The 18,093-nt window shown below is 39.5% G+C and overlaps 1 protein-coding gene and 1 long non-coding RNA gene across 4 annotated transcripts; one reads left to right on the top strand and one right to left on the bottom strand.

Annotated features, from left to right (window-relative positions):
* Positions 1 to 3,274: 3,274 nt before the first annotated feature.
* Positions 3,275 to 16,930, bottom strand: LOC111248360 (uncharacterized). Of its 2 annotated transcripts, XM_086985575.1 has the most exons (6): positions 16,792 to 16,930; positions 14,192 to 14,322; positions 10,529 to 10,726; positions 9,551 to 9,780; positions 8,528 to 8,631; positions 3,275 to 6,108 (listed from the first exon to the last, which is right to left on the bottom strand). In XM_086985575.1, the coding sequence occupies exons 1-6, from the start codon at positions 16,792 to 16,794 to the stop codon at positions 5,980 to 5,982; spliced, it is 795 nt and encodes a 264-aa protein (XP_086841701.1). In that variant the 5' UTR covers positions 16,795 to 16,930; the 3' UTR covers positions 3,275 to 5,979. The 2 variants fall into 2 exon arrangements, with proteins under 2 accessions (XP_086841701.1, XP_022656297.1); XM_022800562.2 differs by lacking the exon at positions 16,792 to 16,930.
* On the top strand, positions 10,723 to 16,802 carry LOC147756968 (uncharacterized). 2 transcript variants are annotated; one of them, XR_015325154.1, is made up of 3 exons: positions 10,723 to 11,621; positions 11,915 to 12,094; positions 15,256 to 16,802. It is a non-coding gene; the product is annotated as an uncharacterized LOC147756968 (long non-coding RNA). The 2 variants fall into 2 exon arrangements; XR_015325155.1 differs by having other exon boundaries at positions 11,915 to 12,125.
* Positions 16,931 to 18,093: the final 1,163 nt, after the last annotated feature.

Genomic DNA, 18,093 nt, shown 5'->3' with positions numbered 1-18,093 from the left:
TCAATGTAAGGACTGGCGCAGGATCTAAGAGGATACACCTGACAATAGCCGGATACTTTGCTCACTCTGAGAAAACTCTTTCTTACTGTGGGCCTTTAATGTGAACAGTATTTAGCATTAAGGCCTGCTAGAGACGCGGGGTATTACAAACATAACTAAATTATCCAAAATAGATTTAGTCTAGAAATATAATTATATTTGTATCTACTAGCACAGAGATGTCTGTTCAACCGAACAAACTAATCTACAATAAAAATATTTGACTTTTGCTTAGTTTCTTCAGCAGAATTGAACAGATGTATGCCTAAACGGCCATTTGTCTCCAAATGTTTTCTAATCTTATTTTGGCAAAGTATACTGAAGAGAAATCGAAGATTTGTTTTAGCTTTAATGCGTACCAAAGCAGCGCCGATAACTTCCCTAGAAACGTATCAGTGCCGATCTGAAAATATGAGAAGTGTTTTAGCGAATAATCACGTACATGCGAAAGGCATCACTGGATGTGTAGGGTTTTTAAACACAACAGTGTTAAGTATGTAAGAGAAGCTACATTACGTTCTTCTGAAGTCAAATTGATAGCTCATCCATACGAATCGGGCTACTTCTGCGTAATAAATATAGCTTTGCTCTGGAACTGGTAGTAATCGGATTAGATCTCCGTTCGAATCCTACGGTAGGCTGGCCCGTATTGTTTGAAATTGGAAAAATCGTAGGACACAACGGCCCCTCCTTTGCCTGACTGGCTGACGAACGGAAAAGGATACCCAGCCAGGATTCTGGCTTCCGACACCAAACTCATATGTTTGAGCTTTCGTTAACCTCGTCGGCCATGCGCTCGATCGCATGCTCGCGACCATCACCCAACTGGGTGTCTGAGTGAATCGAACTCCAGCTTAAATGGCCGCTTGTCCAGCTGAAGAAACGGCGATCCTAGTGACCAATGGTTTAGATTCAGGCAGTACCACTTTGGGGAATTGAGCGGAAACAGCTGAGCACCGAGTTTGCCTAAACGATGTAATAGTATAGCCATAGCACATGAGCCATTGCATTGCGACGAACGGTGTCTGTGACGATGAAGTTCAGCAATGAATGAAACGAATAGAAATAGGACAGGTTGGTCGTCGCACAATTTGCCACGTACAGATTCTGCGTATATATTTATACTAGATTTATATAGTTAGTGTTTTGCGTTTCTGCACCTGATTGACTGCCACTGATCTAGACAAACAATCCCAAGCTGTCATTTTCACCATTCTAAATATTACCACTATCTGTAAACAATTTGTAAAATCAATACGGTGACAAATTTTTAATTGCAATAGTAATTTTTTAAACGCCCCTTGGACATATGTCGCGTTTCTGTTGAATTCGAAAGCAAGCTTCTTTCGCTTTCTCGCAAAATAACTTCCTCTATCAGAACGTCCGCAATAACGTACAGGGGCCTATTGACCTAGAAAAAGTACTGGCATATTAGAGAACGGCGATAATTTTCCACAACACTCCGATCGGCACAACTAACAAATCTGAATTTGAAAAAACAATGTCCACAATATATTTCATGTAAATTACACGTATAGTTTAAAGGGGCACCAGCCATTAGAATGATTTATTGAACGTTTCCTTTTGAAATCGTTTCCGTTTTGGATCAGCGCGAGTTTTCCCAAACAGCATTTTAAAGTTACGGTTTAACCAAATTAGTAGAAAATATGAAATCCATCTTGGACTGTAACGAACAGTATTTATTTTCAAGTTTCCAACATACAAGGAAATAAACATGCAAATGAGGCCACTTGTAATTAATGTTAAAAACGACAATGGTGCGACATTCTGCTCTATTCTGCCAGTAAAAACACCTGCATTGTATGTATAGTAATAGAATACATAATTCTAAAGTTTGAAGTCTTGTATGTTGGATTTGAAGTAAGACAGAACTGCAACATCATTTTCCTAGTGGCGTCCTGTTAACTTAGGTTATACCAAGGCCCCTTCGAAATTTATATATATATATATATATATTTTTTTTATTATGTGTGTGCATATATACGTATATATGTATATTTTACATTACGTACGATATGGCTAACACATAAGGCAATCAAGCATTTCTAAAGATTCCACAAGTGTTCAATTGCGCTATTTGAATACGGTGAAAGTCCATGGTTTCTGCAGAGGTAAGGCTTAGCGTACAAAATGACTGCTAAACAATTATGAGAACTGAAATGTGCGACCCCGCTCACCACCGCGTAGCGTCAACGTCTTAAAGCTCTATGTGAACAAAAAGCCATTGACAAATGATGGTCAAAGCGATCACGTTCCACTGCCCGACGTGATATGACTCATGGGCGAAACAAATGCTCCGAGGGTAACTTTCCAACACTAATCAAAGCTAAACACAGAACTTCAAATATGCCAATGCTTCATTTAGAAATAAATTACTATCTGATTATTTCTGTAGAGCGGTATATCGTAGCTGTTAACAAAGGATGCGTTGTCATCGTATGGCGGCCTTGATACATTAGCCCAGGATCTGTAAATGCTCGGATCAATGAAGAAGCTGCTTGAATTATTGCGCATTTCGATTATGGATTCATAATGCAATACGCGCACCTGTGCGATTTTTTCAACTTTTGTCTTGTCTGATAAAAGTTACAAACGCATGATCATGATAAGATAGAGCACAGAAGTTTCACAGTCGTTTTTTAACAAATCATATGATTTTCCATCCACGAGCATCGTGATCAACGTTGCGATAGATCTTTGAAGCTGCTTTCGGAGCTCTACGTAGTCCTACTTAGAGAACGTTCATTGTTTTTGAACTGCCCGTCTAATGATTGCCCGTAGCCTTATCTACCTACTGTTTGTTTATTACCTGTTATTTCTACCTTTGCCTACCTTCGAACAAACCTGAGAACCTGCAGTGGTGAAACTACCCGCTGGAGATATATCAGAAGAACTTGACTCCTCCTCCAATTATACCCGTAGTGGATATCCCTACTCGTCATGTATACATTCCGTCGGCAGCACGACGTAAACATGACCATCAGCGCATGCGCACTAGAGGGCTACTATGCAAGTCTTCCTCATATCTAACAATTAGAATACTTTGGAGTCACTTCAAGAAACGACCTCGTGTTTTGTATTACTTTTCAGATTTTTTTGTGCTCAACGGGTTTATTGTCATCACGAGCAGACGGGTACATAATTATCGTCGTCACAACAGTAAGAAGCATGAGAACGAACCTGATGTCAAGGGCTCGTATGAAGTGATCGTTAGTTGCAGTTTTGCGCGTAAAACTCGAAACATTTATTTGAAGTCCTTAAGTAAATTTTACAATAATCGTTTTAATTTTTCTGTATGAGTTTTAACCGGAAACCGGCTTCGTTTGTAGATACATCACAACTAATGTTTCTGAAAAATAATCCACTGCTATTTGTACGGATAACATACATATTTATTTCCAGAAATTACTTAGTTATAATAAAGTGAATTGTGAATTTACTCGCACGTTTTCCAACCTGATCCATATATACGTGGTGAAATAGACTGATTCGTCGACCAACAGTATATCAGGCTATGCCAGCCAAGCAATACGCAGCCAGAGATCAGATTCACATGTATGATCTAGGACATAAGTGTTTCCCTGACAGACCCTAGATCTGGAATGCCTCAACTTGCCCTGCTAGAGTCTTTTTGACACACACAAACTTCGATTGTTTCTTTGTTTTTCACTATAATTCCTCAGTATGAAAACGCTTTACGCTTTGTTGATGAAGAAGAAAGCTAGTCCGCGACAATCGTTTGCATCTATGCATGTATGTATGTATGTCCAAATTGAACATTTCTTAAACAGCTTTAAAGTTTATATCGTAACGTTACATATACATGTATAATAAGGTAAAAAATATTCTACTGATAAATGTCGGCTGCCACTTACCCTTTTGGACAGTGTTCAATTATGGGAGTAGCTAGAGTCATTTTATATAGAAATGCATAATGAAACAAGGCCAAATCGTCAATACGAAAGGCGGTCAAGTCGAAAAATGACAACAGCAAAGAAAATGGCTTACTGAATTGCATGCAATACGTTTGTTACAAAAACAAACCATTGCACAGTGTATGCATCCCCTGCAGAAGGCGCAACGTAAATCTTGAAGCATCGTTGTTGATTTATTTAGCTCGTTTACTGCGTAACTTCTTATTACAGTGTGTCCCTCTATTGGGCCTGATTGTGCAGAAACAGCACTACTCAAAGCATAATTAATAATTAAAGTAAATAAAACGATACTTAAATCGGGCTACTGGATGCTTTTTAACTTAGATGAAGCAAACTCATCAAGTTACATTTATAAGCATACTCTCGTCCAGTTGACAACGGGGATTTACCTACTAAAGCAGTGTAAGGCATCATAAGCTTAAATAATAGTCGTGTAATGTTTATACCATAAACACTCATACGTTTTGAATATTATGTATATATATATATATATATACTGGGCCAAATTAACCTAATAGGAACTGAACACGAACGGTATCGTTTTACGTCTATTTACTTAGGACATTTAATTAGAAAACCCAGTTTCTAACAACCCTAGCACCTGTAATGTCGACAAATTTCGGGCCCAAATCACAATCGTTGAAATTGCTACTGTAACAAGCGTTTAATGTACCAGCATTAGAACAGCGTCTCGGCTATTTTTCTGCACGACAAATATCTGTCTGACGGAGCCGATACTCTACCGATACTTGATAAATAACTATCACAAGTAGTGCTTGCGAATAAACGGTCAAGCGGCTATTAGATTGTTATTGAAATTGGCTTTTCTCGACTTCTAACGATAAATAGTTATGTTAAATAAATAGTTGAAATTTGGCATGGACAACGACGTAAAGATCGCTCGTATGAATTGATTTGACTGTGATGTACGACGTTTATGCCGTTTTATCTTCGATAGCAGATTTTAGCTGGCGTACGCATTTACATTGACCGCGTTATTTGTTGGTAGGCGGCAAATTTCGAATTAAATCGACGGTACATCAGTTGGGATTTTCAAGTAAGAGCACCCTCCTAATGATGTCATACTTTTTTTACTTGTGCCACTGACATACATTGGGCAAGTGATGACTTGATGGAAAATATAGGTAGAATTTTTTTTCGTACACAACTCATTTGTTTATTCACTAGTTAATAAACGTATTTGACAATATCCATCGGGTTCAATAAACATTCCTATATAGCGCCAATCTATTGGTGTTTTAAGAACAACCTTTTAGGGAAAGTGGCCTTACGATAAAAATAGTTTCGGCAGTATCAGTGAATGGGATGTTTAACACTAAATTTTTCGTGGGAACGCAAAATGAAAACGCTTTCGACGGAGTATTATTATTTAGCGCTTATTTGATCTAATGCCTCGTACAAAGTTCAGGCCCTATATACTGATAACGTTAGGGATGTGCCTTGTCTTCGTACTTCGCATGCTGACTCCCTTTAACAAAAACCGACTTATTCTGTACCCTTACTCTCCATATTTTCACCCAAGGCCCAAAACAGTATATATCAAAGTACTGTATGCTACGCTAGGGACTGCAATTTAAAACTTGTAGAACATATGACCAATTATAAGGCAAAAACGCTTCCGGCGCTTCTCCATTTCGTCGGCATTTAGATGCCTTTTTTTTTTGTTTTCGCGTAGAACTTTTAAAGGCGCGTTATAACAACATACGACCCATTATTAATTGTTCACACTGCCCTCGTTCACTACGATCCTAGCATTACCTAGTGGAAAATGTATGTATGTGTTCTCTTTATATAGATGGTATAGTATATATCGTATACTAACTAACTGACTGAATGAAGGTGTTCGGAGCATATCGCATGCCTAAGTGCAACCAGTACAGATGAAGTAGAACTTCATACGAGCGGGATTTAGCAAAAATAGCTCAGTGACTGAAAAACAATAAATCGATTTGTGTTACTGAGGCTACTGTCGTTTGTAGCGATAGCTGTATAGATCGGACAAGATAGCGGCCTCTGCTGCTGGAATGGCATTTGAACGGAGTAGCACAGCCGCTGGATTTTGACTTTCAGTTCCTGGTTCATTCGTATCCACCTGCAGGCAGTTGTATATACACATATATAACGAAAACGAGTTAGCTTCTTAATAACGACATGCTCCTCAGAGTGTTTTCTCATTCTATAGTATGGAATATACGCTGGCCCCTTGCTTTACATACTTGTAAAGCGGTAGTGTATTTAAAAAAATTTAGCCAGTTCGCTGTATATTGGCATGATGTCACTCTAGTACGAAGCGAAAATCAAACGCATTGCCTCCCTCGATAGAGTCAGAATGTATTTATTTGGTGTATCATAATAACGACTGCCTATGAAACCTCAATTGCTCACAACTCCGTGCCTAAATGTGTTCATTCGTCTTTTGAAAGGCTTTTTTGCTAGCTACAGCGAACGAAACTGTCATATTCAGATTCTTTTAGAACTTTGCGCGAACAAGCCCCCTGCATAGTTGTCTGACGAATTCTAATCCGGACCGCAGCAAATTTATTCCAGCAAAGGGAAAACGTATGCCCTACCATTTAATACAGACTTTGCCGCAGCTTGTGAAAAATATTTCTTTCTAGTGTATAAGCAGCACTCTGTAACAGGTAAGCTTTCCTAAAAGAACTATGGCGACATCACTCCTATTGTACGGAACAGGTAGACTTTAACGTACAATAAGTACACTTTTCGGATTGTGGATGAGCGACCTCAGTGAATGATTTTTCGTCACTAAAGCATTAAAGGGAACTTCTTCTCGCCTTGAGAAGACCCGGGAACTAATAACATTGGTCAAATTTCTCGACCCCATTGCCCTCAAAGAGCTTTTTCCTGGCTTCAATAGCATGGGAATTGTTCCTGTGGTCTTCGTGCACAATTCGAGCGATTGCCTAATCAAATCGCGTCCAAAAATACCAGTATTGCTAAAAATACACCTTTGCATCTCTTAGGCAGCTGTGAGGTTGGTGTAGCGGGTCTCTTAGTTTGCTCTTCCCATTATGGCATATAAAGAACCCGCTTCTGTTCTCTCCGCAGCAGCGTACGTTATCGCATTGTGGTGAATCGTCGACTTCCGTTAACGAAGAACGTTTGTAAACTAGATAGGAGTTCGTCCGACGTAAAGACTAGACAAAAACTAATCCTCGGTTTCAGATCGAAAACAGGCGGATCTAAGCCAAACCTCTGTCTTCTCTATGATGGTGGTTGGTGATTTTTACCTGGAACAAAATCGGCTTTTTTTCTAGAGCCGAGAGGAGCGAATCACCTAACGAACAACCAGCCAAACTATACTCTATATAGACACCAAAAATTGAACTTTTGTATCTAACTGCACATGTCAAAATCTTCTGACTTCGTACAGTTTCAGTTTTCGTAGTAACGGCGGGTGACTCTTAAAATAAAGCCGATAGCGTAACTTCCGAATAATTTTTGCCATTTCTTTTATTGCCTTGGTTTTAATCAGTCAAGCAGTGTAGCCTGGCGATATGCACGCGAGCAGCCAGATATACCCGGCGAGACACTGATGCCTGGTAGGTAATCAGTGCGGAGAAATTTATTGCAAGCCACTCTAGAGAGTTGTTTTAAATTTGAGCATTATGCACACTGTTTCTTAACAATCATTAAACTAAAGGACACGCTTACCCGGCTGGACCGAAGGCCCAAGGCAGTTGGTTTGCTGGCTAGCTAACTATAGCGAAATAAACGTCTCAAAAAGTCATAACGACTACATCCGTGACAGCTTTAGCAACGATGGCCAGGGTACCATTGATGGTAGCCGCGACGGCAAAGCCTGCAGCCCAGCTGGACGCAGGGCTCAAAACCACTGCGTAGGGTAAAACGTCGTGTTCTGCGGAGATTACCCTATCTCAGAACAATGACAAATCCTATTAACTCAACCTTATCATGTAAGTACAACGTAAATCCACTTACGCACTTCACGTTATGCTGAGCTTCTACGCTACCCCGGGCCAGAATAAGTGTAGAACAGATGAAGTGGCGCTAATACAAACAGCAAGAAACTGAACAAGCAGAAAATTGATTGACATTTTCATCTGTCTAACTACTAATTATTCACTCCTAAAGAACGTTTTTAACAATGCGCTCGATATTTTTCTTCGATTCGTATGTCAAATGGATTGACTGCGACAGCTCGGTCAATTTGCCGCGAAAATTGAGCTAAACGATTTTGGCAATAATAGTACTAGCAGCATTGTTCTATAACTTTTTTTTTATCAGTTGGTTTTTCGCTGTGCTAACATCGACTCTTGACGCATCAGTCAGTTTTTCAAAAAAGGACAGAATAGGTATAGTTTAAAGTTATTAGGTTTCTATCCCTGTTACGTTTGGCCCACATTGTAGACTAACGTTTAGGCCGGCTAGAACTCACTGTCGAGCGGTAGTATCATAGAGGAAAAATCCGCTAAGAACAGCCGGTTTGCAAAAAGTGCCAAAGGCCAGGTAGGCTACTGAGGGTTTACCTTGGCTCGAAACCCATCCTCATCCGCCACGTATTCAACCCGTCGCTGGCGCCCATCAGGTAGAACAAACGAGTACGCTCCATTTATATGGCTAGCTCCATCTCCTAAAAAATCATCCAATTGCAATGAGACATGTAATTAAAGTTAATTCAAAGAGAAATTTTTATGCAAACAATAAAATGCCAGTATTTTTTTATTTAGTATAATGATATATATCAAATGTGACTTGATATGCCGAGTTCTTACACAAGGAACACAATGGCATTGCTTCGGCCGAACACCAGTTTTGTGCGCACGTAAACTTTTTATTCATCGATAAAGGCGAATGTTGCGCTGACTAACGGGATTATACTTCAGTACGTAGCAGGGTGCATAACAAACGAACGCTGCTATAAAGTCTCTATTATGTTAATCGTCGAAAAGCTGGCAACCTAAAAACCGTTCGTATCCTTACAGGGATATTATACTTTCGCAACGCAAGACTGCAGGGTTTCGTATACGGATATAAAACAACCGATACGCAAGATGATGTTGCTATATGTTTAATTACAAACATTTTACGCGTACATAGATGTATTTGACTCGTATTTTGTTTTTCTCTCTCCGTCACTATTAAGCCGACACAAACATCAGATGTCTTATCCAGCGGGAAGAAGTGAGACGCAGGGAAACGGATGTGTGTACATGTGCTTATATACGTCTCAAGGCTGAAGAGAGCCGGACTCTCTGGGGTCTCATCGTTCCTCAAATGCGGACGTCTCAATCGGGTTCGTAATCGAAACTGGGGTATCGTAAACAAAGCCAGCGACTCGTTTTGTTATTTCTTTCTTAGCCCAACGACAATCTCGCAGCTAGTGCCAAGTGCAGGTTCAGCAATCGATTCATCACGGTCAGAATATCCATCACAACCAGGCTTCTTTCAAGTGGATTCCAAGGGATCCGAAACTATTCTATTGTAGTAAATATGAAGAATTCTTCGCGTATTATTTTACAACTAGCTAGAAATACGATCTTTTGTCTCACCTGACTCTTGTCGAATCTGGGCACCATCAGCACCATTGATCAAATAGACGAAGTGATACGGAGTCGGAGTAGCAGAACGAACCTCAAACTTCCGACTTGTGCGTGGGATGGTTACCACAGGTTGAGTGGTAACTCGGCTGCTTTCAACTGTGCGAGCAGTGAGCGGTGATGATATCGCAGCGTTGAATATCGGCGGAATATAACGTGCAACAGTGCCGTAAGGGGTATACCTGCAGACATATCGTTAACCATAAATATACCTGAAGGCCGCATATTTTAAAACCTGTATTGTTCGCTTTATAAACTAACTGACTATCTTCTTTGATTGACACAAATGGTGACGCCATAAGTGTCTATAGAAGACGTTATGTTTTATTGGGGAGTTTTTATCTCATTGGCGATTGTGAGTATCCGAACAAAGCCATCTCTTTCATCGAATAGACCTTTATAACATACATTGTATATTATGCTTTGTATTCCATACTGTTAATGCCATTTTCATATGTAAGTATAGATCGTTATAAATGAGTCGAACAAAAGGAATAGTCCTCACAATTTGAATACTTTTGGAAACGAACAGAGGATAATAACAAGGGCGATGACACGTATTATACAATATATATATATATATATATATACTATACAATATAATATATATAAAACAAGAACGGATTCACGTATTATCAAACCTAAAATATGACCTATAGAAATAGTATACCATTAACTGCTTGTTCCCTAAGCACACGCCGTATGTATTGAGTTTAATGTAGTTTATCGCCCATGCAGGCGTACCTACGTGCATTGTCTTGCGTTTTTGTTTGTTGTCTTCGACGAAATAATCTAAGACGACATTTCGTAAATCACACTTGGCACCGCTCGTTGCGGGACGTTGGCGAGAGACAGGTCTCTATCCCTCTCTCTCTTAAAAAAGATAAATTTTTTTCTTTCTAATCTAAGAACAAGAATTGCTTTCATTACCCGTAATAGTAGTTGTTATAAGGATAGCCATAGCCGCCGTATCGATGATAGTTGTTTCTATGGCTTGTTTCAGGTCGGTAGTGCCCGTTTGCTATATAGGCCCTGCGGCTATGATCGTGGCGAAAATCGTAAGGCAAAATCGCGTACGCTTCATAACGACCATACGCGTGATTATATGCGTGTCTTGCGTCATTATGCCTGAAAGGGTTAGGATAAACCTCTCTTAGCCCGACAAACAAATATATGTAGCAAACAATTTTTGTCATAGACGACTTCTTCCTATTTCCAACACAATTCCTCCTTACGTCTAACGCGAAGTGAGGCGGTGCTTTTATTCGAGCTCGCTGTTTATTCGTAAATCATAAGTAAAAGAAAATGTTTCATTGTTACACAGAATCAATTTGGTTCAAGTTGCACTAGCAGACATACGTAAACAATGTCGAGATTCTATTTCTATTATTAGTGGCTACAGAGGTAGCAGTTCATGCATTTAGCATAGTAGCGAGACCGAAATCATCGCGAATACGGATTTCATATAATTAACATAATAACCGTAGCGCTAACTTTAAGTGTATATAACTTCTATATATACTTTTTATAGGCATCTTCTCCTCACTCGCTATGGCTCTAATTGTTCTCATTATAAAAGATAAAAAAAAAGAGACAAACACCAAAAGAGTTTTCTAGCCTCCCTCGTTTCCAAGTCTTGCGTTGTATTCAAAGGGGTCCCGGTATAGAAACATGATGTAAACTAAGATTAGAATAGAATTAGGGTCCGCTCCCGGTGACAAAGATTAACTTCAGATTCGTTTTTCTGTGTTGATAAATTTGTTGTACCTTAACGAATATCCATAGACGCATATATGTGGGCTTATGATATAATAGTTGTTTAGCACAGGCGCGCAGTTGAAGCCGACGTAGTGACGCACGAAACAGAGCTTGGCCGGGGAAACATTCCAACATTGATAAAACGGTCGACTTTTGTCGGTTAAACGCCGATCCGGAACTGAGTTTGTTGGGTCCCAGTCGGATAATGCTCTGCTATACACCGTTCAAATTTGGCGGCATGCTGACGTTTGCTTTCCACTTTGAGGTAAGGTATTTTCAGCCGAATTGTTTTCTTTTTTTTGGAAAACAAAAATGGGATAGCAAAGACCCTGCATTATGTTTTGTGGCAAAACAAAGCCAAGTTCCCACAAATGTTTCCATTATCCAAAAAAGCTTTTAGGAATAAGTTACTGATTAGGTGTACAGTTAGTACCAACAGTTTGGTAAATGTCGAAACAACTGAAAGCGATTTACGTACCAAACAGCTTGTCTCGGCAAGTACGGATCAAAGCGTGCAAAAAACAAGACTACTTACGTTGACAAATTTATTTTACGAAGCTTGCAGAGGAGTTGGACATCTCACATGATTAATGCCAGACCAGTTCGAAAAGTAATCTACAAGGACGAAGGCTCACAGTACGCACTGTGTCGAAGGATCTGAATTTCGAGCAAATGCAGGCCCGTCAACAGCTGTCTTAGAACAAGCTTGGCCTGCTCAAAGAGGATTTGCCTTAACAGGTCATTACAGGTGCAAAACGTAAATATGCAGGTAATACGAAAACGTAAAGGGCTGAATATCGTGTTAAATTCGAGCGAAATGCACAAGGTCTAGATTAAAAACCAGAACTGTTTTTACTAAATAACGGGAAATTGTCGATTAGGAATTCATCCCAAGTAGACGCGCGTTTTTCTAAATATGCCGGATGTATACATTTCATTGTAATGTACCGATTCGTCAGGTCGTTACCTGCGTTTTTGTAGAAAAACCTAACGCCTGCGTTGTGCAAAGCTCTACCTTAACCTGATGTAGTGCTATGTATCGTTCCTTCAGTGTCGAAGCTCAAGAAAGCGTGAAAAGTTAGACCGAGAATATTCGAAAAAACGAGAGCAAGCTGAGCTTTATTTCTACGATGGAGTACGAAAACTGTTTTAGCTATTAGGGAGAACGGTTGCACAAGTACATCGGATCCGCCGGAAATTACTTCGAAAGAGACAACTGCGACTTTGGGAATATAGAAAGTTGCTGCCGGCATAAAGCCAAATTCTCGATACGTTTTTTATCCTTCTTTTTTTTTGAGCATTGTCATCGCTCTGCCGAAATTAATAGTTGCTAACGTCAGTAGCAGGTGTTATTTCTGTGGTTTCTCTAACTACCAAAGGCTATAGGACCTTAAAAAAGTGCAAGCAGACATAAAAGATCAGTATCAAAATATTTAGAAAGAATCCTTTTTTCTCCTTGTCATTTCTTGTCGACAACTAAAAAACTAGGCTTGACAACCACCTATTTGGTAAAAGCAGCTTGTCTACAACTACTGCTGTGCGGGTCGTGATCCTCTTTTTTGGTAACTGCCGAAGCTGAAGTAACGGTTAAGTTATTGCTTACGACAAGAGACTTGGGTTGAAAGGAACGGCGGAAAATGAAATTAAGGTAGCCCTGCTTAGCCGAGCGGTAGCTGTCGCGTTAACTTAACTGTAAGGGAAGTAGGACAGCTTCAAGGGGAGTGGTGCTCTCTAGTGCTTGCTGTCAGATAAAGTGAACTTTTCCGCTAGGTGTCAGTGAAATAGGCGGCACGCCCTAATGCTCAAGGAAGTGAGAAATTGCCAGATTTCTTTGTTAATTCGGGAACAATAAGAGAAAAAGCGTGCTTGCTGTTTAACATGGGAAAACACGATATGGCTTATCCCTCACAAAGGTTGTTTACACCACTGAGGTGGTATGACAGGCGTATACAGCAGGTCAAATTTATCAGTGACTGCTTGACAAACGTCGTGTTGATTTCAGTCGCGCGAACTTCGAAGACGCATGACAGTGAGTGTATAGATTAGTGAGAACATTCGTGACGTGCCTAAATAGGGTACGCTCAGATGATTGCAGTTGATAACGCACGTAGAATACGTTTCCACCAAAACTACATTGCTACGTTATATATGTGAATAAGCTCCTAGGATCACCGGTCGGTCATAGGAAAAACGGTCGTGTCCATTGGTACCGTTAAAACGAATATTTTTTCAAAATAATGTCGAGACGGTGTTGCATGCGATTATACATGTCTCTAAAAGATTTCATATTTCGTACAGATTTAGGACTGCTACTCGTCTTAATACGAGAAATTAACGTTGTTCCTTGGCTGCTTTCCGTAAGCATTTCTTCTATTTGGTTACTACTACATATTCTGTGAACAATTGACCACTGAGAAAAATCAAGACCGAAATTTCAGCATATTCGTAGGCCGGAAGCAAACCGATTAGAGCCCATATATATATTCGTACATATAACTTACCAGTAGATATATTGTATCATAGTACTAGTTCTCCTTAAAAAGGTTGGCTATATTTATCAGGTGAATGTTTTTCCAATATATAAATTAAATTTGCCTTCGCGTATCAACATTGAAAGCAATTAAAAAGATAGGTTATTATCGTATCGTTCGTTTTGGAAAAAAGCTGGCGTGTGACTCATTGTTCAACGCTATAGAACTCAATAAAACTACTGAAGGAAGAATCTTCCTCCGAAGAAGTATTCGCGTTCCCCAACCATTAATCTTCATGAACGTACTGCACAGTTTTTAGGCACCGAACAGAACTTATGACGTGTATCTGGCCTACGCAGCTTACCTGGGGTGATAGTGGGACCCATCTGGGTTATAGTCCGTTGTGTAAGTAGCATAAGGGCTAGTAAACGAGGTCCGAACTTGATCGAAAGCGAGAGCCACAAGGCCGGGCATTATAAACAGTATTAAAAGCAACTGAAATGAATGCATAATAGCAGTTTAATTGCCGGCACATTCGAACAAATCTTACTATATAAAGACAAAACTGTTAAACAATTAATTTATAAAAAAAAAAGGAGTATGTTATCTATTAAATGAGGTACCTTTTTTGTTTTCGGCTACCAGGATTGTCAACATCCAACCATTTTCACTCTTATGATCTATTCGTAAATACGATAGATAATTTTAGAGAACACATTTCATGTAGGTTCCAATTGAAACAAGGGTTATTTTAAATCCACGGAACTCTGTTTTGTCTTTAATCAGTACACGCTGTCAGCGCTCGTTCTAGATTTAACACTGAAGGCTTTTACGTAAAGTTTGTTGTAAGAAATGCATCTTAGAAATGAATTAGTAACTAATATTAACAACACTTTAATTTATAGTAAGTTAAGTGAGAGTAAATTCCGTCACATTCATTTGCTAACGAATTAATTAAGAATATCCCTAGCAATTACTAACTATTCTCTATATTATAGTAGTTAGAGATATAACGATACTATAATGAGAATATTTTTACATCACAGTTCGTTGGATCCAGGTCTAGTCTTCATCAACTTCATTTATCATTGTCAACGTTTTTTCGACTTTTAGTTTAGAAATGTACAGTATCATGAATATGCAAGACCATATATCTTAATTTCCGCTCTCATGGTCACTTTCTATATTATATCCAGTTTAATGAGCCCCCTTCGGCCTTCGTCCGACTCGATTAACTGGACGCAGAGCGCGGCGTGAACAACAATCAAAGGCTCATCGACAAGGAACTCAGTGTTGGTCTTTTTAATTTTACTGACTGTGGCAATGTTATCAGTTATGGCAGTTGTAGCAGACTGCTGCCACCGCTAGTTCGACTAGATGGCTCCCGAAGGGCTAGCACGTCTTAACATGATCAATTCTCTATTTTAGGGGGTGAACGAAAGATATCATCGAAAAAACATTGACATTTTTACTACCGGACAAACAAAGCAACAAGCGCTCTCAAGCCTGTTGTAAACGGCTGTTGTAAATAAAACATAGAGGAAGGCAATGGTGGAGGACAGATACGCCGATGACGGCTAGAAGCACTCAGCATAGGCACAGACGCCAGTGACGGACCGAACCCTCCTATGGTGGACGTCGTCATCGCCATCGACGGTCATTGAGGGACGCGAAGGAACGAAATGGCGACATACCGCCACAAGCTGATGCGACAAAAGGGTCCACTAAAAAAGTGTCCCTTTGTAAAAGCTTTAGCCTTGGGCGGGCCGAGGAAGAATACAGTTCTGTTAAGTAAGTCGAATAGACACTGAAACGAAAAATGATAATGGCTAACCGAAATACAGATACTAGTGCAATCTTACGCATTGATTAATGTAGTCCTATCGATTTAGAGATGTAGTCACAAGAAACTGAATGTGTTTAATTATGAAAAAACTTGTTCTGTATTTGTTGTCCTTATTGACTATTCATTGTCCAGTTGCATGTGGATTCAACTTCAACTTCAACGAGTGTAAGCCAATCGTCACATTAATACGTAAGAAAGATGATGCTCTCTGTACATTTCAAGCCTAAGATCGGGCACCCTGTCGTTGTTTACACATCATAATTCTACACATTGTATCTCGTTTTACTTTAACTTAAAGAATCATAGATTTATAGAAGTTTGGGAAACCTAACAAGTATAACCTATCGGTGGGAAACGAGTTTCCCTAACTTCGTTGGTCCACATATTCATTACCCACCAAACCCACGTATGAAAATATCTACACCCATTAACTAATGAGTTTTGGTGTGAGTCATTAGGCTCGTTCAAGGACCGGTAAGCCTTATGCCCTATAACCGACTTGAACTGAATTATATATACATAAGTTACATAGATGTTAACTTCAGAATGTTCGAAACTTCAAAAAGGACTTAAGGTTCGATTACCCTTGCTTCGTATGCAAGTGATTTTTAGAGATTGGTAGCAGTAGTCTGCTAAGTCGAACATGTTTCGTCTAAAAACGAGATAGCCACAGTTTATCTATGTCTCCGTCTTTCTGGCATCGCTTGTTATCGGACCAAATGCAAAAGTTCATTCTACATATAGACTTTGGATTTCAACCCCACGTTCATAGTTAATGTTCATTAACTAATGTTCATCGAGATTCTTTAATATTACGCTTACAATTGGACGTGAACGGACCATTGATTGCAACTGACTGTGTAAAATGAGGAAGTGTTTTGTTTTCCTGCATACAAAAATCCTTAAATATATATATATATATATAAAGTATCGAGCATGTAACAGATATCAAGCGTAACAGAAAATATTTGATCTCGTCTATAGAGTATTTACCTTTACAAGTAATTCAATGTATCTTGCTTTGACTCTCACGTCACGTCCTATCTTTCAGCCTGAATTATGATAGCTTGATTAAAAAGTCAATAAATAATAGTAATTAATTTCGTATATTGTCATACCATATTCGGGTGTCGTCTGCTATTCCGGTTCACTTAGGTTTATCCAACGATCTTTCACAAAGTTCTTCGCTTATGGCGATCAGGTCGTACGCTCATATTTATGTATCCGTTATTATAATACTCTACAAACCGCCGTATCAGGCCCTCGCCATGAGACCCTTCCCGACGTGACGCTCGTTTTGGCTTGGAGCCGTAATATCAAGATTAATGTAGTTAATAACGATGTTCTTTTTTAATTTTACTCATAATCTGAAATAACATTGATCTTCATAGTGTATATGAGGTATTGTTAAGATAGAACGCGGGCGGATGAAAATGACGGTTGCCATTGGGTACGTTTGACTGCCGGCCAGCCATGCTCTGTAATGCCGATTAATGTTGTCCATTGCCGTTACACGATGCAATGAGTATTGAGCGTGACCGCTGAAGTCGGATAATTACGTACAATAGCAAATCACTGAGAATATTGCTCATATAGTAACGAAATGTGCGCAAACTCCTACAATAGCAATGGATCATTACTCGATTGCGAGCTACTTGTTGCGCCGTCCTCTAACTAAACGGTGCAATTATTTAAGGCCGAACCAGCAAAACGTCGGGTCATTGTTTTCCTCAACCCTACATTGAGGTAGTGCTTCAATAATAACTTGTAGTCTTTCGTTTCTTTAATTCGCAACTTCAATACGCTGTTTTAACTAGTACCGACGGCGTTCAAACGGCAAGTAACAATGTCATATTCAGTTCGAGCCCCCGTAGGGTATGTTTGGGTCGAGATGTTAGTCAACTCGATCCCTGATAATCCTAGTCTGTAAAAAACAGCTCAGTCTGCATTCAGAAACGACTATGCCCGTTAGAATTTATCGAATTGAAGATTTACGATCATTTGAATTACCGAATGGTGCTTGTTTAACTTATTTGGTGGGACGAGGCAATTTTTCTGCCTCGCAGTTGAGTCTTGTCTACTGAGAATTCGTCTGCTTCATCGGATGAGGCTTCATCCACTAACACGACGACGACGACGACAACGAGGTAGATTAACCTGATTTGACGATGTCATCTATTATTAGAGCACAATATTGACGTTCGTGCAATAGTTCTTACGTGCTAAACAGTCGAAGCTGCTAAGACGTCTACAAAAAGCTAGTTTACGTTGCTTGTTACGTTGAGGCGGAGCCATTGAGAAGTGCGAGACTTGAAAGTCTAACTTATATTAATAGTGTGTTTTATTTCGAAAAAAATCTGAGATACATTACATGAGAATACACTCACAGATCTGGTTAGACAGACAAATTAATACGGTGC

This window comes from Varroa destructor, unplaced genomic scaffold, assembly GCF_002443255.2.
Source record: "Varroa destructor unplaced genomic scaffold, Vdes_3.0 BEIS01000003.1, whole genome shotgun sequence".
NCBI classification, from domain to species: Eukaryota; Metazoa; Arthropoda; class Arachnida; order Mesostigmata; family Varroidae; genus Varroa; species Varroa destructor.
Note: the sequence above shows the minus strand (reverse complement) of the source record. Positions and strands in the feature narration are given on the sequence as shown.

Bases quoted from the DNA above. Each gene is read 5' to 3' on its own strand.
- LOC111248360 (XM_086985575.1), bottom strand. The intron at 9,781-10,528 runs GTAATGAAAGCA...ATATGTCTGCAG, and splicing joins TATAACAACTACTATTACGG to GTATACCCCTTACGGCACTG. The intron at 6,109-8,527 runs GTAAACCCTCAG...AACTGCCTGCAG, and splicing joins AGGATGGGTTTCGAGCCAAG to GTGGATACGAATGAACCAGG.